Source organism: Ambystoma mexicanum, chromosome 8, assembly GCF_040938575.1.
Source record: "Ambystoma mexicanum isolate Mex_15411 chromosome 8, UKY_AmexF1_1, whole genome shotgun sequence".
NCBI lineage: Eukaryota > Metazoa > Chordata > Amphibia > Caudata > Ambystomatidae > Ambystoma > Ambystoma mexicanum.
This window is the reverse complement of record NC_090929.1, coordinates 341,571,317-341,598,992: the sequence shown is the minus strand read 5'-3', so window position 1 is coordinate 341,598,992 and position 27,676 is coordinate 341,571,317. Positions and strand designations below refer to the sequence as shown.

Genomic DNA, 27,676 nt, shown 5'->3' with positions numbered 1-27,676 from the left:
TGTGGTGCCACACTCGGAGGTGATGATTTGGGATAGTGTTGACCTGTTTGCTCCAATCACGTTTCATTAAAATACGTTTAGCTTTAAGGGTATGATGTAGTTTAGCCAATGGGTTTCTTGGGAAACATGGAAAATATGAACATCCTGGGCTGCAACAGTTTCTAATGCCTTAACCATTGTATTTGTAGTATGAAACTAGTGTTCGTTGTATGCCCAGATGTCAGCTCTCATCAATCAGTTCCAGTCCACTGTCCTGTTTGATGTGTGCTCACTCAGCTGTAATTACCAGCGTTGTTTCTTGCCCGTTGTGTTCTCTTTTTTTATCACAATTTTTAGATTGTAGGATTGGAGGACCCGTGATACATTTTTGGAGGCCCCAACGAGATCTTCAGTCCTCCCGCTGAGGGTATCCAGGCCACCCTTCCCGGGATGCGGGACCAGCGACCGCAGACCTGTCCAGCGCACATCACTGAGGAGACCCTGTAGACGCCGAGATCACAAAGGTCTGCCTGGTGGCGAGCGCTGCCCGTGCTCAGTGGTAGGGGTGAGCTCATGCATGAGGCTTTTTGCCGAGGGGACTCAAGGGTCTCTAGGACATGAGTATAACCATGCAAGAATGAGCTGCATAGTGGTTTCATGCCCAATGGCGGGGGTAGGGATAGATTTTTATGGTGTCTAGGAGGCATCCCCAAGGAGAGAGGACGGTCGACCATAGTAGTATTACAAATGATTGTCTACCACCCGATAGGGAGTGGACTTGAGTGTGGACACACACACACATTAGGGTGGGAGCGGTGCATAGTGAGTGGCAAACCCTGTCAGACGGGAGTTGTGCGTAGTCTTGACAATTGTATAGTTGCATCATTGGGATAAGAGTTGTGTCATTGAATTCTTTCCTGTTCTGGGCGAATAGAGAGGGACACGCGTGTGGTATGTGTTCTTTTATGGTGTGGACTCATGGTGGAAGGGTCAACACCAGGAGGTACCTCATGAAAAATAGTGCACTTGGCATTGTAGCAGCGGGAGTGTGCAGGTAGTGCAGAGGAGGCATGGTGCATACTTGCTCTAACATAGGGAGCGGTGAGCCCATGAAGAGGGCTGTTTGATACTAACACTGAGCGAGTGGTCAGGTCTGTGGAGAGGGCCAGAGTGAAAACTAAGTTAGGTGAGATCTAGAATGGGAGCATGTGTAACGGGAGAAAAGAGGGGAGGAGAAGAAGACAAGTGGGAAGGATATATAGGGGAGCTGGATAAAATAAACTAAAGGAGGTAGAGGAATAATAGCCTATTTAGATAGCCTCCTGGACCACATGTGCTTAAAATTGCCCCAGTATCGCGATAGCATATTAAAGTACAATTTTCAATGGGCCCAAGAGACTACAGGTCAGTGTTTCCATGCATTGCCCAAAGAGGGAATTTTTGACAGCAAAATAATAGAATATATGTTTTCATATTTGTTAAGGAAATACAAGAGCTCTAAGTTAAAAAGTAGATAGAACATACTGAGGCTCTGGAAGTTATATGAAGTGACAAGAGGGGAAAAGTGAAAAAGGAGGAAGAGGAGACTATGGGAGGGGGCGGAATAAGCTCTCTGCCACCGCCCTATAGTGTCCATACATCATTACGGCCTGCAACGGGTATGCAAACACTTAGTTAGAGACATCGGGAGGTGACGGTGTAAAAACGACCAGGGAAAAGGACAGATACATGCAAAGGGAGGCGCTGCACACAAAGGAGAGAGAGGAAAAACTTAGTGGACATAGAAAAGAATACGCGACAGTAGGTGGACGCATTATTCAGTGAATCAGAGAGAGTGATAGAAGAGGAGGTATGGAGTAAAACTAAGGGAAATAAGGGGGAATGGCTATCAGGGAGAATACAATTCAGATTAGACGAAGAGGAGGAAGACGGGAAGAAGAAAGAAGTGGAAGGAGGGGGCAATGGTGATGTGGCCTCATACGAACGGCTGCTAGGGGAAGAATGGAGTGATGGGGACAGCAACAAATGGACACCTGATAAAAACGGAGACGGGAAGGAAAGAGCGAAAGCGACAGGACAGTGATGGAAGTGAAAGGGACTGGTCCACCTCTCTCCGCAGCAGAGTAGGGAAGGTAAAAATGGGATTAACTCTGGCCACCAGAGGAGGAGGAGAGATAGGTCCAAAGACAAGAGTAATGTCATTACTACAAAAAGGGAGAGGGAACACACATCATTTATCATGGCAGACAATGGAAAGAGAACATAATATGCACCCTGTCCTCCCTCATGGGAGGGGTCAGTAAATAGATATAAATGGATACAGGTGCTCCAGAAAAAGATGGCAGGGATGACATTGGCCATAGGGGACATGAAAAGTTTATTCGCAGAAATCATAGGAGAGCAGGCAGACAAAATATGGAACCAGGCAGGGTACAAAGGAGTGAAATTAAGTACAAATACACATGACAGAGTTCCATTTAATTAACTGTTGAGCACATGTCTGTGAGGTTCTAAGAAGTATGTATCCTGACAGTTACAACCTAGGGGCAGTAATGGCCCACAAAATGAAAAGCGACGATGACCCAGCAGAGTATATGAAACGAGTGCTGCTTCTGTGGACACAGGAAATGCGAAGGTCCTGGGATGAATGTGTACCCCTATTTTATCACATATTGATAAAGGGACTGCCAACAGAAGTACAGACAGCATTAGATAAGATTATGGGCATCAAAGCTAAGGGCTGGCTAGAACTACAGGCAACAATAGTGCACTATTGCAAACGAAAACAAGAGAGTGAGAGGCTGGCGGCGGAGAATGCTGCGAAAGCAGAAAACAAATTGGTGCAAAAGAAGCTGCAGAGTATACCATAGAAGGGGCATTGCTTGTACCCTATGCTGCCACAGTGGCACCCGCTTCACTGGGAGGATTTCCCATGCGACACATGCCACAACCAGGGCGTTATGTGCCACTGCCGTATATCCTGTAGTGGGGACTGTCGCTGCAGGGAAATTATATAAACAGGGGTTCTTCCCCATTGGGACAGAGTACCAGCAACGAGGAAGGGGAGGATATAGAGGAGTGGAATACAGAGTCTTTGGGCCATGATTCATATGCCAAAACATGGGGCATGTTGCATGCACTTTTTCCTTTTGCACAACAAGCACAAGCAATACAGATGGCACAACAGCAATGAAGGGTCACAAGGCCGCCACGCAGGCAGCGGATACAGCCTCATGTAGGCCTGATGAAGCAGGAACAGATGTCCTTGCAGCAGGGAGCACCACAGGTAGCTGGAGGGTCAATGGAGGGGGGATCAGGGACCTCAGCTAGGACACAGACCCCAACAGTAGCAGCAGGGAGTACAGTGCTTCTAGGGCAGAATGTGGTACCCCATTATACCGGGGTAAGTGTTTTGGGGGAAATCCTTTCCATTTTTCCCCAGGGCAACACACAACAATAGGGGTGCCCACAGAAGGCTCGAGTGTGTCAAGTCCTAGGAGTAACTGATGCCCCTGACGTGGAACCCGAAGCAGCAGTGAAAAGAGGACCCAGGGAATTTTCATTTCTCATAGACACGACACCAGGCGTCTACTACACCTGAGTGACTGCACTCTTGTTAGCAGCACATGCTCAAAGCACATTGCGAGACCATGTACCCAAGAATTCTTTTGTACGTAGTGGAGATACTGCTGGGATGCATCCCAGGAATATAAGGGAAGGTATCCCGACTGGCCTCAGAATTCTTGTTCACACCACAGGGTCAAAGTGACGACATGAAAGGCCCCACCTTCGTGCTACAGTTAGAGGGGGCAATAGTACGTAAGGACATGGTGATCTTGTGTGGGACAGACAATGACAATATGGAATGGCACACAGTGCTCTGCATCGACCCAACATTAACGATAACAGGAGTAATGGATGAACACTGTTCTCCGACAAAGAGGAGGCAGGAGAGATGGTATTTCAGCTACAAATACCTTGCCCAGTCAAAGTTTGTTTGTTTTATTTTTTTTATTTGTATTTATATAGCACACCACAGCCCAAGGACATCGTGGCACTTGTTACAGTAGAAAGCTTAGTTACTTAGTTACATGGTCATTAGCAATTTATATACAGGTTGCAATATAGTTACATAGTCATTAGCAGTATATATACAAGTTACAATATAGTTATATTACATTTGTGTTATATTACAATATACATGGCAGAAGTGGAGGATGCAGTCCTCCACTTGCTAGTTGAGGAGAGTGGCCTTGAGGTTGTTGCGGAAGACAGAGATGGAAGTTTCAGCTCTAAGGGTGGCAGGGAGTGAGTTCCAGAGTTTCGGTGCAATATAGGAGAAGCCTAGACCTCCCGCTGTGGCTCTCTTTATGCGTGGTATGTGTAGCTGGTTGGTGGTCTGAGCTCTGGTGGGGCGAATGGATGTGGTCCTTGATATTGCTTCAGATAGGTATGCTGGAGCGGTTTTGTTGATGCATCTGTGAGTGATGGTGAGGATTTTCAGAGTAATACGGTCTTTGACCTGGAGCCGCCGGGCTTCACATCTGGCGTGGGATATATGGTCTCTTCTAGGGATGCTCATGGCGGCTCTGAGGGCATTGTTTTGTGTGGTTTGCAGTCTGTGAATGTTTTTGGAGGAGGTGCCAGCTAGGAGGGCGTTGCAATAAACGAGTTTGGCTCCTATAGTTGCTCTAGCTATGGCCAAGCGGTTGGGGGTGGATAAGTAGGGTTTAATGGCATTGATGAGTTTGGTGCTGAACGCTGATGCAGAGGCTATGGCGCTTACTTATTTGTTCATCGATAGATTTGCATCAATGTGAACACCTAGAGTATTGACAGAGGATGATACGGAGATGGTTGAGTTGTCTATGTTGAAGTTGTTGTATTGGGGTCTTAGTTTCAATAATGTGTTTGTCTGGCCCAGGAGGAGATTGCCATCCAAGCTTGGATAGTGGCATAGATGTTGTGAAGGGCCGTGGCGTCTTGGTGATAGAGTCCAGATAGGGGTAAAAATACTTGACTGTCGTCTGCATATAGTTTGTGTATGCAACACCCATGGAGTCGAGTAGGTTGAAGAGGGGTTTTGTGACGAGGTTATAGAGGGTGGGGACACCACACTTTATAGTGGTAGGATCTGCGTTAGCTGTGTCGGAGTAGACCTTCATGGCTCTTCCTTCAAGGAAGGAAGTGATCCAGGATGCTGCTTGATTAGAGAAATGGGCTGCATGGGTGAGGTAGATGGTGAGTGTTTGGTGATCTACCAGGTCAAAAGCAGCTGATAGATCGAGAAGGAGAAGCAAGGCAGGTTTGCCTTTGTCCATGATCTGTGAGATTTGATTTTTTAGGTCTAATAAGGCGGATTCTGTTCCATGCCCGACACGGAAGCCAGATTGTCTTTTGTCTCGTATGGAGTTAGCTTCTATGTATGATTGGATCTGGATGTGAGCTGCTTTGTCCAGGATTTTTAGGAGGAATGGGACTGTCGTTATTGGTCTGTAGTTGTTGGGTTGCGCTGGGTCAAGTGTGGCCTTTTTTAGAAGTGGCCGCACCCAGGCTTCCTTGAGATTGTTTGGGACCGTTCCTGTTTGGAAAGATGCGTTAATGAAGGCAGTAATCAGGGGTGCTAGGTCATTGGCGCATTCCTTGATGATTTTGGGAGGGCAAATGTCTGCTTTTCAGAGGGATGGTATGAGGTTTTTGATGAGATTAAGGACCTCAGGTTCAGTGACGTCTCTGAAGGAGAATTGAGCGTGATTGAGATTACTACGCTTGTCTTGTGTAGGGCGTTTGGTTTTTTTGGTTTGGGAGGGCTTTGCAGTGGTTTTGGATTTTGTTCTGGAGGAGTTTTATATTGTTGAGCATGGCGGACAGAATGCTGGCACACCAGGCTTTGTCTTTAGTTATCTCATCAGCGGTAGCCGGAGGAGTGACTAATTCATTAAAGATTGCGAATAGTTCTTTAGCTTGGGAGTTGGCCTTTGAGATCCTATCATTGAAGGAGATGGATTTTGCTGCTAAAATGGCTTTTTTATATTGGAGGGCTATTTGTTCGAAGAGGCTCTTATTTAGATCACTCGGATCCGTTTGCCAGTTTTTAAGCGATTTACGCTTTTGAGCTCGTAGGGTTTGGAGTTCTTCCGAGAACCAAGAGTTGCAGTGAAATGATTTTTTTCCTTCCTGCTTTCAAGTGGGGCGATAGAGTTTATGGCATTGGTGAGAGTATCATTGAAGATAGCTGATAGAATATTTGGGTCCTGAGAGAAAGGTGGTGCTAGGCAGGGGCTTTTAAGGTGGGGACGCAAGTTGTCTGCGTTGAGTTTTTTAGAACTTCTTATTGTGGCAGGTGGTGCGTGGGTGAGAGTCTTAGGTTTAGGGTTGGTGGGGATGAGGAATTCGATGCATGTGTGGTCAGTCCATGGAAGGGCGGTGTTCGAGGTAATGTTGGATGCACAGTTGTGATCCATGACCCAGTCAAGGAGGTGGCCTTTGGAGTGAGTGGGGGTGAGGACTCCTTGGGAGAAACCTAAGTCTGCGAGTTCTTTAGCTAGGGTTGCGGAGGATTTATCCTTAGGATAATTGTATCCTAAATTTAAGTCTCCTAATAGAAGGATTTTGGAGGACTTTTTAATGTTGTTGCTGAGTCAATGGGAGAGGTGCCCTTGGAAGTCAGCTGGGAGTTCGGGAGGTCTGTATAGGATGTGGATGTTGATTAGATTATTGGGGGGAGCGTAAGCTTGGCTAATAGGATATCAGCATTACCACCCCATGTACTATGGTCTGCTAGTCTAATGGACAGTGAGTCTTTGTAGATAAGGGCGACTCCCCCTCCAATCTTATCACATCTATCTTGCCTAAGGATGGTGTAGCCTGTGGGTAGGGCTAGTGCGATGGCTGGGCAGGAGGCATCATTGAGCCAGGATTCGGTGATGCAAAGTAAGTCCAGAGTAAGTGTGGATAGTAGATCATTTACCTCAAGGGCATGTGCAGGTAGGGAGCATACGTTCAGTAGTGCACATTTAAGGGGTAGGTGTTGTGTGCCTTTGATGTTTTTGTTTGTACTAGTATGGGGTGAAGTGTGCTTGTTGTGGTGTGTGGTAGTGAGGGGCTTAGTGCGAAGTAGTGTAGAGGCATGTTGCAGTGGTGAGGGGAGAGGGGCAGTGCTATGCTCATCTTAGTATGGGGTAGTGCTGCAGTGCAGGTGCCTAATCTGGTGTTTCTAGTCGTGATGGGTGTGGGTGAGCAGAGTAAATACCTAGGAAGTGATCGATTTCTGAGATTGCGGAGTCTGGTGGCTAGGCTAGGTGGCCGAGACTGTGTGATGTTGTAGTCTGGTGGTGCGGCATGTGAATTTAGTGCCCGGCACTGGGTGAGGTGTGCTGGGAATATGTGGGGAGGCGTAGAGGCCATTATAGTGAGGGCTATAAGGATGGCTGTTAGGCTGGCTGAGCGGAGTGTGGCGGGGAGAGTGCAGGAGAGTGAAACTATGCTATGATTGGGAAGTGCACTCTTGGGCATCATGATAGTGGAGAGTGGCTGTGTGTGTGGGTGCAGCTGGTGTGTGCCGCTGGTATGTGACAGAAATGACAGGGGTATCATGCGACTAGTGCTAGGTAGTTCAGAGGCAGGTCACAAGTGGGTCACAATTCAACAAAATACAATGCCTAAATTCGATTTTCTAAGTGGGGCAGGCAGAGGCTAAATGGTGGCAGGGCATAATAGGTAGCAGTTCAACAAAATACAATGCCTAAATTCGATTTTCTAAGTGGGGCAGGCAGAGGATAAATGGTGGCAGGGCATAATAGGTAGCAGTTGGCTGCACAAGAGGATACAATACAAGCGGATAAGCAATACTGGTAAATGCGCTAAATTGTATAGTGAGATATTATATATCAACAATAGACCAGGTGATAGCAAGCAATTGTCCAAAGTCAGTGAAAAGCAGAGGCACCCACGAGGTGTACCGCATGAAGGGATTAGATGGAAAGTTAGGTTCTGCGGAGGTGTGGGCAAGCTGCAGGGTCAGGGCAGGCTTACCAGAAAATAGGCAGAGTCCTTGGCCCCAGCCTCAGGTGCTTCCGGACAGGCTCCAGACAGGAAAAGTTCCTTGTGATGAGGATCCTTTGGATGAGGGGGCCGGCGTTTGCCTGCCGGCGCCTGATTGGCCTTCTGTAGTTGCAGTTGGCCAATGGGGGCTCTCCTGGATGTCAGGTGGTCGCCTTCTTGGCAAGGAGGAGGTCGGCGGCCATGTTGAAGCAGGAACACCTCATGTGTTCCAATGGAGGCACAGAAAAACGCTCGAAATGCGCTTTTTAGCTCGTTTTTTCAATAAAAATATAATTTACACTGCCCATGTGTAATTATGGGTACCTGGTACCCATAAGTGAAGAAGCTGGTACCGAGACTAACACAAGTGGTGAAGAAGGGGAGTGTCCATGCAGATGAAGATAGATATCAAGAAGGTCCCTGAAAAATAATGGACCAAGGGGCCCCATGACATAGGGATACTAAAAGGAGTGGGGGTGGTGAAAATAAAACTGAAGGAGGTAGCACTACTCCACAGGGCAAAAAAATATCCATTGTCTAGAGAAGCAGATGAGGGAATATACTCGACCTTGCATGCCCTCTGGGAGCAGGGTATCATACAAACTTCTTCTTCACCATGTAACACGGCCATATACCCAATAAAGAAATCCAAGTGTGGGTCTTGGAGATTCATACAAGATTTATGCCCCTCAACGATGTTGTAGAGGCTGAATTTCCAGTTGTTCCATACCCCGCCAGAATGCCTTCTTTTTCATTCCATTGCACCCCAATTCATGGTACCTGACAGCGTTTACGTATTGGGGAACGAGATTTATAAAACACTAAACTGCCCCAGGGGTACTGCGAATCACCAAGTATTTTTAATAGAGTGATTAAAATTGGCCTGAGCAATTTACAAATACCAAGCACAGTGATCAAATATGCTGATGACTTGTTGGTATGCAGCAAGATGGAGGAAGGATGTAGGGTGGACTCGGTGCACCTGCTGACATTACTGGCAGAGAAACGCTACAAGGTGGGTAAGGGAAAACTGCAATACTGTCAGGAGGAAGTAGTGTGCCTGGGGCAAATAATATCCATTGAAGGGCTCAGAATAACACAAGAATGGGTGGAGGCAATTCACTCGACAGCACAGCGACACACAGTAAAGGAAATGGAGAAATTCCTGGGGTTGTGTAATTATTGCAGAGCATGAGTTTTTTACTATTTGACCTACACCTAGCCCCTGCTGCAGCCCCTAAAAGAAGCTCAGAAAGAGAAGAGGGAGTTAAAATAGACGTCCAAAATGAGAGAAAATTACACAGAACTTAAAGAAGTATTAGCACATGCACCTATACTGGCCACACCCAACTATAAAGACAAATTCCACTTGTTCTCCCACTAAGACAGTTCAGTAATGTCAGCTGTCCCTACACAAAAGAAACCACAGGGGCACAAACAGTTGGCCTACTACAGCTGCCTTTTGAACCCAGTGATGCAGAGAAATTTTCCCTGCAAACAAGCTCTCCAGGCTGCGGCGTTTGCAATAGAAAAGGCAGCGATAATCACGATGGAGTGCTGTCTGTGGAGCACTCGCAATTCGCTGTTCGCTGTTCACGAAAAATCAAAAAACACATTGGGCATCAGGATACGAGGTGATACTAACAAAACCCAACAATAGAGGTAGTGAGGTGTCGTGTGGTAAACCCAGCAACATTTATAGCAGTGCCCGCAGCTGAAGGGGCGTATATGCATGACTGTGCAGCACATATGGATCGAATGGAAGGAGACATTCATGTTAAGGAAGAAGCAATAGAAGGAGCAGACATGATATACATTGACACCTCATCAAGTATAGACCCTGAAACGGGCAGGAGACATACCGGGGCAGGTGTAGTATGCTACATACATGGGAATACGTAATAGCATCTCAGGTGCGATTACCATCACACTATTCAGCACAATCCGCAGAGCTAGTTGCAATGGTAAGTGTCTGGGGATGCTTGTGGTCTCGTGCAGAAAGGATGTGGCCTAGCAGTTCGGGCTGGACTGCCCCTTTTGGGGTAGGACCAAGCCTGATATGCATATGGTTTTTCCCCTTATGTAGTGGCTCGGCAGGCTGAAAAACGATGGTCTGGAGGGTTCCCCAAAGCTGTGCCCGTGGTTATGATTAATTCAAAACCTTTCATCCATCACCTTTCTGTTTTGCTAAAGTCACCCCGAGTGGGACGGGTATGCCCAGACGTGGGTACCAAGTCAGGGGAGCCTATAGACCCAGGCTAATCCTCACTGATGACGCCCAACAAGGCTGAAACATGTCTGGGGATGCGTGTGGTCTCGTGCAGAAGGGATGTGGTTATGATTAATTCAAAACCTTCCAGCTGTTATGGTAAGTGCATTAAACACGATGGAGGCACATGCAGCGAACATATTTTCTGACTCTGCCTACGTAACATCTACCATACATTCAGGATTGGCCCAGTGGGAAAGGAGAGGTTTCAGGAGAATTGATGGGACACTGGAACAAAATGTCAAATTACTTGGGCTGTTGATAGAGGTGTAGAGGAGCAGGTAGATGCCATTTCACCAGTTCCCACCCGCTCATCGCCATCATGCTGGAACAGTCGAAGAAGGGTAATAAATGGGACCCCCTGCAATGTTCCCATACCGCATCGAGTGTATAGGAGACGTTATGAACTAAGACAGCCATATAGAATGTAAACCTCGCACTGAAGGTGTGGAAGGATGTCTGGGAGGACCAATCAAACTGTAAGTTTCTTTGTCCTTGGGAGGTGACCAGGCTTCAGAGTATCCACCACAAGTTTTGCAAAGGCCATTATCCAGCAGGTACTGTGCAAATGTCTCCCTCCCCACCATAAGCAGGGTGTCTCGTATTCCTTTCGCAATGGTGCTGACCAGTGTTAGAATAATAAAGTACTAGCGGTCAGCTCAAATGTTATTTTACTAATTGAAAACTGTTCGTTCCAGGGAGGAGTGGGAAGCGATTGACCTGTTTGCTCCAATTACGTTTCACTAACATATGTTTAGCTCTAAGGATATGATATACTTTCGACAATGAGTTTCTTGGGAAACATGGAAAATATGAACATCCTGAGCTGCAACAGTTTCTAATGCCTTGACCATTGTATTTGTAGTATAAAACTAATGTTCGCTGTATGCCCAGATGTCAGCTCTCATTAATCAGTTCCAGTCCACTGTTCTGTTTCATTTGTGCTTGCACAGCTGTAATAAACAGTGTGGTTTCTTGCCAGGTGTGTGCTCTTTTTTATCACAGTTTTTAGATGGTGGGATCGGAGGACCCCTGATACAATAGTATGAGGGCATGTCAGTCCTGTTAGGTCGACCATGGTTCTGCAAAAGGGAGGAGGCAGATATGTCGTAAAGTTTTGTGATGATTGGGTCGTGTTTCCAACGTAGGTTTGTGGAATTGTAAGTCAGTGCACAATGTAATGGTGGATATAAGAGAAGCTCGATAATTTGCTCAGTCAATCCTGGAAGCATGGCAGTAGCAATGAAAGACTTCCCCACACTCTACCCGGCATGTATTCAGAGAATAGGCACAGCACAGCCAACAGCACATGTATGCTTACCCAACACTATACCCTGCATGTATTCAGAGACCAGGTACAGCACATGCAGTAGAATTTGAAGCTTTCCCACACATTATAATCCTGCATGTATTCAAATAACAAGTACAGCACAAGCGCTAGGAATTAAAGCTTTCCCCACACTATAACAACACACGCATTAGGCCTCGGATCTACACGGAAAGGCCTTTGGTGTGACCATTTTTGCCAGAACACAGCTCTGTCTTGTTCCGGCCCAATTTTTTCCTTGTCTCAGACACATACTACTTGCACAGCACATGCTGTTGCACTGAAAACTCCCATCACAAACAAAACAGGCACAGCACGCACATTGGCTGTGCAAGCTTTCTACACACACACTACCTGCACAGCACAAACAAGGGGCAGCAATTCTACCTGTTGCAAAGTCGTTTCTTCCACCCAAACGTTTGTTTTGTGTAATAATTGTTCCAAGAAACTAAATTCGTTTTCTTTTAAATGTAGCAAATAAAATGAGAAATGTAGGGGCCCATGCAATCCTATATATGACTGATCGTATGTCAGACTAGTGGTATAAGGTTACTTTTCAAAAAAGGTAGCGCGGAGAGCCAAACAATTTCTTTAATCCGTTCTTCAAGATCTTGAGGCCAAATATCAGCTGGTTCCAAGCAGGGGGTATTGAGTGTCAGGCCATATGATTCCCTCCTCCAGGCAATGCTTGCTATGATTGCTACAGTGTCTCCCTGTGAGGAATTCGACCATCCGCACGGTGGGTGTGCACTCACATGGGATTTTCTGAAATTTTATATGAAATTGAATGATGGTAGATCAACCTCTGGAAAATGTGTGGGCTAATCTGCATATATTTTCCTATGCTTACCGCATGACATGCGGATAGACCTGTGTACTCTGGGTGGACACAGCTTACAAGCATAGGCCTCCCTGTCACATTCAATTGGAATGTGACACCCAGGAGTACATCAAGGCATCTCAAAAGGGGGAGATCAAAACCATCCTCCTGCCATGGCTATCCTAATTTAATAACAAAGGCTCCATGGAACCGCCCTGTCCATTGTCATTTCTGCTCGTGACAACATCGCATACAAAAGAGAGTTAATTCAAGCAGGCCCACAGGAGGCCCAGTCGCAGGACTGACAAAAGAGTCAGGAAAACCCCAAACAACCTTTGAAATGCACTGTGCCAACCTGAAGCCAGCTCCCGTCCTTCAGTATCAAGGGCAGTGAAATGTCATGTCTGGTACATGTGTTTACAGTAGGCAACCCCCGCAGGGGGAACCCATTGAGAGGGCAGGAGTATGTGACTTGATGGAGACAGAAAGTCTGTTGTCGCCACAACTTCAAGGGATACCTGCCTTTAATCAGAAACCACAGAGGGCTCAATTAACCAGGGAGACCCTTTGATTCACAACAAACAGGAGGATGGGTGGGACTTAGTATTACATGTTTTCACCCTTTAACTTTTCTTTTGCAAAGCACTCTGGTTGTGACCTCACACATACAGGAGATTGTTGGTGGGGACACAGGATTGGTTCATTAAGTTAGGCTTAACCCTCACCAATCACTGGGGCCCATTTGGCTTTAAAAGAGGGTCAAGCCCCTCTTTTAGGCAGATCATCTGAAGACTTTGCAAGGAGTAGCTAGAAGAACTCATTTGGACCCTGTCTGAAGGTTCAGTGTGCCTTGCAGCTTCCGCCAGTGAAGGAATGCAAGGATTTCCAAAGAGGGAAGCAAGATACCTTCCCCAAACATCTCTGAGGGAACAGAGGGAGATAGTAAATCCAGAGGACCCTGCAGCAGCTCCAGAACCGGTACCCAGCCAGCACATAGCATGCCCTGCTAGGCTTTACAAGCAAGCTTCCTAGGTAGAAAGTGCCAGAGAGTCTCTGAGCCAAACCAAGGATAAGGCTGGTGCCTGCAACACTCTCCTCAGCTTTGGGACGACTGCCTTAAAGGACGGCATGAGCCCTGTGAAGAAGGTAGAATGAGTGCATCAACCAGCGTCCGCCTTAAAGGAAATGTTCAAGTCAGTCGAGCCCCTTGAGCTGCAAACGACTGCACCACTAACTGTTGTCACGCCTCAGTCACTAACGTTGCCCGATGTGACTCGACCAGTGCTTCAGACCCACCAACCAGCACTGAGACAATTCCTGACCCCGAGCTGCCATGTAGGCCAGCCTGCAACCATCTGTCCAGCCTTGCTCACAGAACTGCCTGCTTCCTGATACCCGCAGCTGTCTCCCGTCTTGAACTCTGTCGCAGAAGCTGCAAAGCGCCCTGAAACTGACTCAACCCTGTCGAGCACCTAGAATTTCTACGAGCACAAGGTACATTGTGGTCCTGTCCCCCTGGTCCTTCTCCGAAGGCCCCTACTGACATCTTACAACCCATTGCTCCCTTTGTGCTGAAACCAAATGTCCTTGAACTATTGCGATTACTTACTTTACCGACTACCCTCCTGTCAGAATCCAGAGTGCATCCACTTTCCTTCTTGAAACTGTCTGTCCTCTGCATTATTTTACAGGGTGGGTTGAATAATAATAAAGTAGATATTTTTATATAACCTTGGCGGGACAGTCACTTTTATCATGGGAAATAATTGTATTTTCATTGTGTTGCAACTAACCAACGATCCACGATCTTGCGGAGATAAGCTTGCTGTTCCGTCCATGCTACCAAAATTGGACAAGGGGGTTTATAATTTGCTTGTGTTTCCAATCTGTTCGGATCCCTTCAGGTGCACTAGAGGTGTGGAGCTGATTGATGGTTTAGAAACCGATATTCATCCCTGGACCACTGGTGCCCCAGATGTTGATTCGTCACACTCTCCTTCAACATTATCGAACATGACCCATATTACTTACCTTGTAGAACATTAATAGGCTTCAGGTCAATCACTGACAGAGGTAAGGAATCCAGCAAGCACAAGGCCATCCCCAGCAGCACCTTTGTTGCTTGGCTCGGTCAATGTAGCTACTACTGCGCTATGAAAAATATTTAAAATAGGGTATGATCCCATACACCCAACTTGTGTTTTTTTTCTGTTGGACAATATCATGTGATGTGATGTAATATTAGACGTAGGAGCAGATATTTGAAAGTATGTTATTGGCGTTCATTACATCTTTCGTAGCTTGTATGTATTTGTGAGGTTTATATGGTGCAAACTTAAATATAAAGCAATAGAGCACTGCACAAAAAAGGGTCATAGCACAGAGAAAGGACATGTGTAACAATGGGAGGGGACAGAGGAGAGGCAAGGGGAGGCTCACTAGCAGGTGGCCAATAAGAAACAGCGGATTTTTTGGACAGCAAAATCAATGGATATACTACGCTAAAAGATAACGGGCCTCATTACACGGTATGCGGTAACCATGGCGCTATTAGTGCCATGGTTGCCGCTGGTATTTTACAGTGTCCGCCTTGGTGGATGGTGGAATTACCGCCCTACTCCAAGGTGAGCGGGGGTGGTAGTTCCCCATTCACCAAGGCACTTCCCCATTCCCATTTTTGCCCCCATAGGGCTCAATGGGAATGGGGAAGGAGCTAATTACGGTACCGCAAATTGCGGTACCGTAATTAACTCCAAGCTCCCTTCACAGGCCCATTCCTTAACCGCTGGTAAAACCAGCCGTTGAGGTCGGGTCCTGCAAAGGGACCTCGTAGTAAGGCAGTAAGGGTTTACCGGTACCGGTGCCCTTACCGGTACTGGTAAACCCTTACTGCATTCCATGTAATGAGGCCCAACCAATTCTTTTGAATATGCCCCTTGTCAAACTGGCTTTGACGAACCTAAAGCCAGCAAGAGTAGCGTGGCTAGTTTACAGGCTTCATCCTAAAATACACGCGTGCAGATTCTACATCCAAGAGTGAATGATCTACTCTCTCTTACAATGTCCCATTCATATTCCATGAGTTCTGACCAGGAGTGTGGGGTTTAATGTGGAGTCTCACATCTTCAGTAGCAGAAGGACGATGCAATGACATGATTTAGAGTATGCAAAAGACAGGGAGAGAAGAGATATGGTAGCAAGATCTGAATGGAAAGAAGGGGATTGGCACAGTGACGTCAGGATGCAGGAGGCACCTCTAGTATATAACGTACATGTAATGATACTTAAGCACCTCATGGCTGGACCTCCTTCTACACTGGCATCGTTAGCAGAAGACCGCAGTATCCGGGTAACCTCTAATGCACCCCACTGGTACTATTGCATTGAAGCAGACTACTTGGGCGTGCAACCCCATCTCACCCTGCCTGTTCTGTGTACATACACCATAGCACTGTATCATGCGTTATGGCTTGTATAATGTCCGGAGGGAATTTGAATCGGCCCTCCCATGAGTTCTCAAATTATAGAAATGCAAATAAAATGCTATTTTAAAAAAGCACACATGCCTTGTGTAGTGGCAAAAATCAATCAATAATGAAATACACATTGCAACACCACTGACTACATGTTCAATACCATACACGTTGCAGTCATGAATCTATTCAGATACATGTTGAACCTTAAAGGAACTAAACCTAATCTAGAGTTGCACTACAAAGAACCTTTGAACTACACAGGAGCAAAACATACACTATCGGTACAGAACACATAACCTTTGAACCTAGTGGGAGGTCGAAGTGCTCTGCTGGTGCATCTAACTGAATGATTCACCCTGCAGGGTGCCACAGCCCTTTCACTAACATCAACCACTGATGCCCTTGTCTCATTATCCTCTCCCTCCATCTTCTTTCACTCTGCCAATCCATTACTTCTCTTGCTCCATGTTTCACATCCTTTGCCACCCTAGCGAGACACTCCGCCGCCCTGGGCGCACAGTCCTAACTCCACTTGGGACATGGTTTTTTAACAACATACATCCCAGGGGGTGTGGGGATCAAGACCCAGACTCCAACAGAGAAGGAGATTCAGAAGAGCCTGGGGCAGCCCATAGATGATAGCAGTGTGGGTGTAAAGTCTGGAATGGGCACAATAAGGCCTAGGGCATTAAAGAAGCCAATCGGACCGGCTCAGGACCGGCTCAGCGTGCATGATGTTCTTGTGTAAGCAGTCCATTTCTATAGATCCTTGGGTTTCAGGTGATTGGTATTCATTTTCGAGGGACCTGTGAAGAATATTTGGAGTGGGAAGAGTGTGTGTTAACCAACCAGCCTGGTTCAAAGGGTATCCAGTGATTGTACCGAAAACCTTTTAGTAGATGCATTTTTTACCAAAATAATTGTACCCAAAAATACTGATTTAAAAAAATAAATATATATATGGGGGTAAGGGGTTAAAACAGATGGGGAGGGAGGTTAAAACATGGGGAAACAGGCGGTTTGGGGTGGGTGAGTCCTTCCAAATAAAAAATCTGTATTTTTTCAGTAAAATGTTTTTGGTAAAAAATGCCGTGAATAAAAAGTCTTCGGTAAAATCGCAGTAAACCAGTTTAAAAATTAGAGCGACTGCAACAGGCTGAATACATCCGTCCATCGAATAGTGTATATTATGTGCTTTCTCAGTAATCATTGTAACCAAATTCGTGCAGCTGGCTCTTGACTTTTATATGACAATAATTACAGACAATGTTTGAAAGTATACAGATGGTCCAGAGGTCCTTACAAAGCAACATATATTTTCATAGCCCTAGGGGGCGTGGCTAGGAAGCCATGTGAAAGGACGTGTCTGTACGGGGGCTCCTGAAGATCCGTACATTATCCGACTGAAAACCGTGCAAGGACCGATGTAACTTGGCTGAGACTGATATGACTGCGTACATGAATCTCAGGTGAACGTGTGGACACGTTTCGATACGGGCCTGCACTGTGAGAGCGCAACAAGAAGCTAAAAGAAGACCTGGAGGCGAGAGTGCGATGAACGAGAAAATGGCCGCCGCCGCCTAACGAAGGAACAAAGGGGTGATTGATCTGGGCGCCTGACGGTCGCACTGGAGCGTGGTGGTGGGGAAGGTGCATGACTCGGGTGCATCGTGGTCATTAAAGACACCCAGTCCTGCGAGGCCGACGGCGCGGACCTGGGAAGGGAGCAGGGCCTGGCCGAAGATACTTTGTAACCGGAGCAGGCGGTGTGACCTGGAACTGTGCCCCGGGCCCTTCATGGCCTAAAGTGCGCTTCAAAGGGTGAGACGCGACCTGGCTTAGCCAGATGGCCGGGGGAGCCGGAGGACAAAGGAACTTTGTGTCAGAGATGTGGCGATAATGATGGGGCACCCGAAGAGCGCACTGTGACACCCTGCCCTAGATCCGAGCGGGGATAGAAGGACGGGAGACATGTCTAACAAGCCCCTGAGAACGAAGACCAAACAGCCCACGCTCGACGAATACGCTAAGACGCCTCCCGGCCCAGACGGAGCCAAAAGCAAAGATAAAACGCAAGCCAAGGAAATGGCCGCCGGGGGTGCGAACCAGGAGGTCCTCGCTGCAATCGCAGACCTGAAAGCGACCTGGGAGACCAAGCTCCAGCTCGCTGTGGCTGAACTGAAGACCGCAATGGAACTCCAGGTTGGGGCAGTGCAGGAGGACGTGAACCTCCTAAGGCAGGACGTGCGTACTCTGGCTGAGCACACAGAGACTTTGGAGAAAGAAATGGGCCCTACCGCGGCGGACTGCGCTGTGCATAAGCGTGAACTCCATGCCCTGGTGCAACGCGTGGGCAATTTGGAGAGTAGGGCGGAGGAGGCAGAAGGACGCGCCCGGAGGAACAACATTCGTATCGTGGGCCTACCGGAGGGAACTGAGGGCCATAATCCAACGGAATTTATCGAAAACATGCTACTGCAGGAGATCACGGGAGGCACCCTGTCGCAGGGTTTTGCGGTTGAGAGAGCGCACAGGGCCTTAACTAGGAAGCCGCCGCCGGGAAACCCGCCCAGGCCAGTGATAGCCAAGATCCTTAATTACCGGGACCGAGAAAGGATCCTTGAACACTTCCGCAAGGGAGGCACAATACAACGAGGAGCGGCGAACATAACTGCCTATCCCGATTACACCCTGCAGGTACAGCGCAGTCGTATGAACTTTGGATCGGTGAAGAGGAGATTGCGGGAAGCGGGGCTTAAATACATGTTGCTCTATCCGGCCAAACTGAAGGTTTTCTTTCAGGGCAAGCTGCTGTTCTTTGTCACCCCGGAGGATGCTATGGAGTGGTTGGATGCACAAAACTGCCCTCAGGAGTCAGATGTTCAGACGGCCGGTGGAAAATAAAAGACGAGATAAGTAACGCTGTAGGCCCGGTCGGGTCACGAACATCGGGACTTGAATATAGTCATTGAACTCGCTGGAGAACATGCGTGCGTCAGTGGTTATGAAACGTGGTCCGTGAGCACGGACATGGTTGCGAAGTAGAGGAGCCTCCAGAAGCCGCTCTTTACACCCCTTTTTTGTGTTTAGTTTAGTCACTGTTAGTGGGGTGACACCCTGTCGGGTTCTCTATTTGGGTTTTCCAAGGAGGACCGAACACAGGGATGCCTGAGATCCAGGGATGGAGCTGGGCAGTTGTTTGGGGTAGGGGTTTGGGGGGGTGTTTTAGTTTTTGTATGAGCCTGGGGGTGAAACCGGGATTGGGTGTTCGCAAAGTGGGGAGGGATTGCCTCGGATGGGGGGAGGAAACTACTGATAGGCCATGGGAGACCTCAGGATATTAACGTGGAACGTTAGAGGGCTTAACAGTTATCTTAAGCGAAATAAAGTCATGTTATATCTTAAGAGGCAGAAGATAGACGTAGCCCTGCTACAGGAGACACATCTAAAGCGAGAGAAACTGGAGCTGGTAGGGAGGAAGTGGAAGGGAACAGTGGTAGGATCAACGTACTCCGCCTATGCCAGAGGAGTGCTGGTGTGGGTGGCGCCACACGTCCCATTTAAGCTAATTGAGGAGGTTGTGGAGGAGGATGGGAGGTTGGTTATGGTGAGGGGGCTGGTAGAGAACAAAGTAGTGTGCATTGTAAACACATACGCGCCTAACCAGGAAACGGCGACATATTTTAGGACGCTGTGCACCAAGCTCAGTGTCGGGATGGGGGGAACGGTGATATGGGGTGGCGACTTTAATTGCGTGTTGAATCCCAGGGAGGATAGGTCGGATGACAAGATGGCTAAGCCCAGTCCGGCGGCTAAGGTATTGCAGACGCTGCTGGCGGATTTTGGCCTGGTAGATGTGTGGAGAGCGAAACACCCGGGCGTGAGGCAATACTCACACTATTCGGCTCCGCATCTACTGCACACAAGGCTTGATTACTTTTTCGCTACGCCAGACATAGTCGCGGAGTGCGAACATATAGACTACAGGGCGAGAGTCCTCTCTGACCACTCGCCCCTGGTCATGCGATGGCAGCTGTATTCCCCACGAGCGCGTATACCAACATGGCGCCTCAGGGCGGAGGCGCTCAAGGACCCTGCCTTCAGAGAGGATATGAGGGAAGAGATAACTGCTTATTTTGAGGTGAATAAAGGGAGCGTTAAGTCGGCTGGCACCTTATGGGAGGCCTTTAAGGTCGCAATGCGGGGGATCGCCATTGCGAAGTCTAAGGGATTGATGGGGGGAGTCCTGGCGGATCTGCATAGGGCTGAGACTGAGCTGGAGGAGGAGTTGAAAGGTGGTGGGACAGATGCGGAGGCGGTCTCCAAATTGCAACAGGAGTGTGCGGAACATTGGGATAGGCTCTGTAATTTGAACTATAGAAAGTATATCGAGAGATTGCATGCGGGGGGAGATAAAACGGGCCGACTCTTAGCTTGGCTGTACAAGAGCGAGACCCCAAGATCCCCGATCAGATTGGTAACCAATGAAAGGGGGGAGGAGGTAGACACCCAAGAAGGCGTGAACAGGGCATTCGTGGAATACTATAAGGTCTTATACGAAGATTGCGAAGGGGGCAGCCAGGAGGAAATAGACGAAGTGCTGGAAGATATAGGCTTGCCTAAGGTCAGCGATGAGGAGCGAGAGGAGCTGGATGCTCCGATCACCCTGGAAGAGCTGAAGGAGATTGTGAGACAGTTGCCCACTAGCAAGGCCCCAGGGGCAGATGGGTTCCCCAGTGAATTTTATAAAGTGTATGCGGAGGAAGTGCTCCCGCCCATGCTGGAAATGCTCAACGAAGCGTACGAGATGGGACGGTTGCCGGAGTCACTTAGGGAGGCGATTATAATACCGCTCCCCAAGCCAAATAAACCGGGACATGATTGTGGCTCCTACAGGCCCCTGTCGATGCTGAACCAAGATAGCAAGATCCTGACAGCTGTCCTGGCTACTAGAATGCGTAGAGTGATCAGCAAGTTGATCCACCCTGACCAGACGGGCTATGTCCCTAATAGGAACATTACTCACAACCACAGACGCCTCCACAGGGTGGTCGAGTGGGGTTGTAGTGATGACGGCGAAATGGCGATAGTGGCATTGGACGCGGTTAAAGCGTTCGACTCTGTTCGGTGGCCTTGGCTGCTGGCGGCTCTGAGATGGTACGGGATGGGACCAGGTTACGTTAGGTGGGTCGAGATGTTATACAGTGCACCACTAGCCAGGGTCCGCACGGGTGCAGTGGTGTCAGAGAGATGGCAGTTGTGCAGAGGCACTAGGCAGGGGTGCCCCTGGTCCCCAATGTTGTACATCCTGGCCCTAGAACCCTTAGCGATTTACCTCCGGCAGCAATATGACCCGGTCGGCATCGATGTAAGAGGAGAGTGTCACCTTATATCCCTGTATGCAGATGATATGCTGCTATACCTAAGATACCCAGAAGAAAATTTGCAGTTTGTCTTAGAGGTGATGGGGAGGTATGCCTGGTTGTCCGGTATAGCGATAAACCCCCAGAAATCCATTCTATTTCCGCTAGGGGGCTATGTGGGGACTCCGGTAGACAGGTTGCCAGTGTTGCAGATCCCGTGGGCGACGAGATCCTTTAGATACTTGGGAATTGACGTGTATCACACGACTGTGGAAGAGCACAAGCATAACACTGAACTTGCTGTGGGGAAGATCGAGAAATGCATGAGGTTCTGGGAAAGATTGCCACTAGCGATGATGGGCCGGGGAGCTATGCTTAAAATGGTGGTACTGCCCAGGCTTCTGCATTATTTTAACAACATCCCTTACATGATTCCTAGGAAGTTTTTTGTGAGGCTACATAGTGTTTGCAGAGAATTCCTGTGGCACGGCACGCGCAACAGAGTTGCACTGTGGAAGCTGCAGAACTTCTACGAGAAGGGCGGAGTCAAACTGCCGAACTTTGAGGCCTATTATGTGGCAGCGCAGCTACAATATGTGTCCAGGTGGCTCTCTGACGACGAGACCCCTGAACACAGGCTGTTTGGGAGGGATTGCTCCCCTTTTTATCTGCGAGAGGTGATCTGGGTGACTAATGCATGCATGAGGGAGCGGCCTAGAATGCTAGCTTTGGGACGGAACATGTGGAAACGGGCCTGCCGGATGATGGGTAACCCTTTGCCGTGTGTGTCGCAGTTCCCATTGGTTGCACTGGCGAAGGGAGATGGACAGCTCAGAGTAATCATCCGGATATACTGGGAGTCAGTGGGGTTGGTCACCATGGGAGATATTTGGCAGGATGGGACCATCTTGGAGTTCGAAGAATTAGAGGCAGGGTCGGGATTGCACAGGGGTCAATATATGACATATCACAGGATAGTGCAGGAGATCCGGAATAGGTGGCCCGAAACTACCCTGGCCGATGAACCGGACGCCACGGTGGAGATACTATATGACACATCGGAGGGCGGGCATGAGGTCTCTAGGTTGTACGAGATGTTGATGACGAAGGTTGGGAGAGATTTAGTGCACTTGAGACTGGAATGGGAAACGGAGATGGGGGCCCCGATGGCAGATGGGTTGTGGGAGCGAGCCCTGGGGTATCATAAAAAAGTATCGAGAAACGCCAGGTTTAAGCAAATACAGCTTTATATAACGCACAGGGCATACATGACCCCCTTGAGAATATCCAAATTTCGGGATGTTGGACGCCAGGCGTGCCCCAAGTGTGACGAGGAGAATGCAGACATGATACACATGTTCTGGGCGTGCCCAGTAATTGCAGGCTATTGGGGTGAAGTGGCGCAGAAGCTGGCAGGAAAGGGTGTCACGCTCAAAGTGGATTCAGCCTGGGCCTGCTTACTGGGGGGATATCCCAGAGCGCGTAAACTTAGACATGTCGAGAAATTGAAAGATTTGGCTTATGTGCTTGCTAAACGTAGGATTGCCATGGGATGGAAGGAGTGTCATAAGCCACGAATGGAGGTCTGGTGGAGGGATCTCCAAAAATGGGCGGAGGCCGAGACGGCTGTGTGGCGGGATACCAGTATTGCAGGGGAGGAGGAGGAAATGTGCTCCCTCGCGGCATGGAAATTGTTGATAGCTGAACTGTTTGGAACGGGTTCGGCTCCAATTGAATCTGAGAGCGATGACGCCCCCCCGTTCACAGCGGATACCGATGGCGAACACCATACAGGCTCATAGGGGGGAGGGATGGGGATTGCAGTGCTTTTTGTTGTTAAATGTGTTTATTTATGTTCAGTTGTATTGTTGTTTGGTTTATATATAAAATAAAAATATATTTAAAAAAAAAATATATATATTTTCATAGCCCTCGTCTGTTTCGTGATGTATGATCCTACGGTTGCAGGTGCAACCTATCCCTGAGTTCACAGGGTATTTGGAATTTGATAATGGCATAATGACAGAAGCTGTAGGCACATGACCACTCACTCCTTGGTTTGTCTGGAGAGGTTGAGCTGAAATCCCTCATAGAATAGTGAAAAGGTGGCGGCAGCTGAGGGTCGGTGCCTCCTCTTAGGTTGAAGGTTGTTTAATTACACCGGAAAGAGGGTTGGGAAATGGCAGTGGATTGGGATGAGCACTTGTAAAGAAAGAAGGGTTTTGACACACAGCACAACACTCTTACGAGATTCTTATTTTTCACACGATGGCATTCATTACAAGTTTGCCGTTCCAGAATGAACGGTGCCGGAAACCTTACCGGCACCGTTTTCCGGACCGGCAAACTATGAGTTCTGTGGGCGGGTGGTGTTACACCCGCCAGGTCTGAACTGGTGGTGTAACGCCACCCGGCCACAGACAATCGTGGAAACACCGGCCCCATTACCACATGGTGCCGGTTTTTCCGCGGTCCCCATTCCCATGGGACTCCATGGGAATGGGGACTAACAGAACTGCCTGCGCCGGATTTACCAGACCATGGGGTTGTAATGCCCCGGTAAATCCGCCAAGTTCGGTGCCGGTAATTCACTATGGGTCCGGCTGCAGCCTGCCGGTTTTACCGGCACGGATACTGCCGGACTCGTAATGAGGGCCTATGTCCCTTAAAATTGTGCATTCACAATCATGCAAATGCTCTCCGTTTGCCTTAATCTAAAGTCGTGTGGAGTAAGGGATTTAGGTCCATGCATTCACTACCACGTGATCCAACAACTTCAGCTGTAGCTTGAATGTCCAGACCTCCACAGCATTAGGTGTGTTAGTTGCTATTCCATTTCCTAGAATTCGCAGCACTTGCCTTCACTTCCAGGGTCGCTCTATTATCAAAAGCGCAATTTCCCCTGCAACAGTTTAAGTTCCCTGCGTCAATAGGTGCAAGGGCCCCACAATGGTTCTCTGCACACTGAACAGCTATTGTGTTGAATTTTGTCGCAAATTTGAAAATAAACATCTCACTCCAAATGCACTGTTGAAATGAATGATAGCATTTAAAGATTTCAGAACCCTCCTGCAATGAGCTTTTAAATGTGTGACCCACTAAATCGCTTTGGTAGATGTGGCTCCAACATATACACATTCTGGCACTGCTTCGATCCTGTATGTTGATTCCTCCCATTTCACCAGTTAAGTGCCAAGGGCGAGTGTACTCGTCCTTTTTGCATTAAAAAACCATTGTCGTTTACATTGTGAATATTTATAGGCCATGAATCATGCAGTGGCTGACAAGGCAATTGTGCATGGCTGGTCAGCTGCCATGCTGGTATTTCTGAAGCTGATATAGTGGATAGGAAACGTTTAGGAGTACGGGAGGTTTGATAGATACAAACTAAACTAAATAAAATAAGCAAGACAGTGTGAGTAGGGTATTGTTCCTTAAAATGCTGATATTGCAGTATGGAATAAGCTGAGATTTGGGCCTTCGAATACTGACCTCACTTGGTGTCTTTTGTTCCCTTCACTAGTACGGTGTGGTTTTTGATGCCGGCTCCTCCCACACATCCATGTTTGTCTACACTTGGCCAGCGGACAAGGAGAATGACACTGGCATCGTGAGCCAACTCAGCATGTGCAATGTCAAAGGTCAGTACATCAGCCATTTTGTATCAGCTGCTGTTGTTTGTTTCACAGGGCCCTGTGATTTGTAGTGACACCTCTCATAGTAACCCGACTCCCTTCTCTGAATCATAGTGCTTGAAGATAAAAATTTTAAGGCAAGGCGCATCTATGAGAAGAGCTGGCAAAGGGCAGGTTTCTAGAAAGCCCAATCGGAGATCCCATTCTGTCATGGAACATCTCAGATTCTTTGGGGACATTTTGGGCTTTAAAGTGAAAGTAGGACAATCCATTTGAGCCAAATCACACATTCCACAACGCCGCCTAGTAGCTATCGCAGGAAGTTCACCTGCAGTTCACAGTCACATCAGCAAGGCATTGTGGGTATGCAAATTGGTCCAAATACAATTGTCACATTTCCAGTGTAAGTTTTTTTTTTTTTTCCAAGCCATAACTTTATTGGGGCTTTAAAGTAGAAAGCCACTGTCCCTGCCTGTAGCCAGTTCTCCCAACCAAACATTCCCCCAAATTACATAGTTTACCAAAAGATCCTTGATCCATTCTTGCTATTTCCTTTCCAAAGATCAAGAAGACTATTAGAAAATAAAAGGTAACCCTACAACATCGAGACGTGAGTACTGTAAGAAACCCTATTCTTCAGGGAACTACTGAGCTGAGAAGATCTGTGACAGTGGACGTCTGGAGGGGATATTGAATTATAAGTACTGGCTCAACAGGAATTCTACCACTAAGTACCAATGCCAAATATCTGTAAGCGCAGTTCCAGTCTTTGTATTGGCTATGACTACTCAGTCATAGTACATCCCCACAAATAGGCATCCCCACCAAATTTCTAAAATCTGGAAAACGAATTGAACGTTGGCTAAACGATAGGCTATGGATCATTCGGCTAGTAGTTCCGGTGGTATTTTCCTAATGTGGGATCGTCAAGATTTCAGAATCAGTCTTAACAGAGGGGCACATGAACCAAATTGTGGGACGCAGAGTACCAATGGGCCAGGACCAAGATGCAGGTTCAGGGAGTTGTGGCGAAGGTGGGACTGTGATTGCATGGAGAGTTCTTCCTGTAGAGGGCTTTCTTGGAGGACTATCCAGGCAATGAAGCGGGACAGCCCAAAACAGATGCTGCAGATGTAGAGAGGAAAGACAGAGGTAAGCCTACCCACCCATGCTACCTCTACCTATACTGGTACTCTGAGGCCAACGTGGTAGTTTCCGCCAGAATTGCAGGTTGCTTTGATGCTGGATGCCCAGCACGGACAGGAGAGGGCGGTGAGCAGGAGACCACTAGTAGGAGCAGTGCAGCAGGAGACTTGCAGGATGCCGCAGCAGGAGAGTTGAGTGGCTGGGAGAGTGGAGAGCACACCAGCAACCCAGTGCAAAGCAGAACTGCTAGGACTACAGAGTGTGCCATGTGCAGGGGAACCAAAGGAGGAGGAGATTGCTGGAGACACTTGGCGCTAGAATCGGATAAGAACAGGTGCACAATGCTTGGTTAATACTTCCTGCAATGCCCCAATTGGCATTTAAGATAGTCCCAATATAGGGACGTGCAGTAGCCTGACTACACCACTGCTGTAAAATATTAGCTGCTCATGGTGGCGTAACCCGTACTGTGCCATGCTGGATCCGTTACTAGGGACGCCAGGGTCTATGTGTTGCCAGAGCTATACACTCGGAGACAGCTTTGAGGTGGAATTTGATATTGCCACATGGAATGAGGAATGCATCAACTATACTCCATATTGCAAAAGTGCAATACCTACCAGGTTTCACTATCCGGCTGCTCGCCAGTGAAAACTTAAATGTCCAAGAAAAACCCACAAAACCTTTGTGGAAAAACACAGAATCCAAGAGATCACAGTGAAGGCTGATTGCAGACAAACATGACCCTCGAATGACAGAAGACCAACAACCAAGATATAGCCAAAGGCAGGGCTAGACATAATATCTTGGAGCAGCTGTGATTTGTTTCTTAAATGATTTTTTAGGGAGCAAAGGAATGTTAATTACTGGTACGCTAAATAAAGGTGTTCACTGGAAAACGGTAATGTGATGAAAGAGGCCACACAAACCAACATATTGAAGGACAACAAAACAAAATTACAAGTAAATATGAGCAAAGTAATTAGGTCTTATCCGGAAGAGATATAATAGGACAGTAATTCCCATATGCATTTCCTGCAGGTGATCCGTACATATGATGCTCAAAGGTCTGTTGGAGCTATGCGGTCTTCTCTACTCTCTTTAAGGCAGAGAAAAGCAAGTGTATATACTTTGATTAAACAAATGAATTATTCAACAAACTATTAAAAAACCTATTAAAAATACCTGTCTAAAAGAAGACAGAAAATGCAGAGCGGGAATGTATAAGCACTCTGGAATTTTTGTCAGCATGTAAACAGGCAAACAATGTCACTTGAAAGGATATGCTTCTTTAGAAAAATGTGCAAAAGCAATTTAACCAGTCTCTAGGGTCCCAAAAGTGGACCAGCGGGACAATTTGTCTTGAAAGTATCTGATTCCAATGCTTAGGTCATTCGAGGGTGTCAAACCAGACTTCGAGATGGGATGCTTGTGGGTCGACCTTAATTCGATTGCAGTGAGTCATCTTGTTCCCAGGTGGCGAGTCTGCCTCGAGTCGGGCTTGAGCAGGTGCTCCGTGTGGTTCAAATGTGTTATCTAGCCATGCAAGTCCATGGGTAACCAGAAGTGGTTCCACAATAGAGTGCGGTTTGAAACAAAGAGTACCGCTGGTTTGGGC

At 47.7% G+C, this 27,676-nt stretch overlaps 1 protein-coding gene across 1 annotated transcript in view; it reads left to right on the top strand.

Annotated features, from left to right (window-relative positions):
- Window positions 1-27,676, top strand: part of LOC138471917 (ectonucleoside triphosphate diphosphohydrolase 8-like) — a 487,786-nt gene that overhangs the window by 128,554 nt on the left and 331,556 nt on the right. Inside the window, exon 4 of the mRNA XM_069609787.1 lies at window positions 24,801-24,918. Coding sequence (XP_069465888.1) covers window positions 24,801-24,918 — 118 coding nt within the window. The remainder of the gene's footprint in view (window positions 1-24,800; window positions 24,919-27,676) is intronic.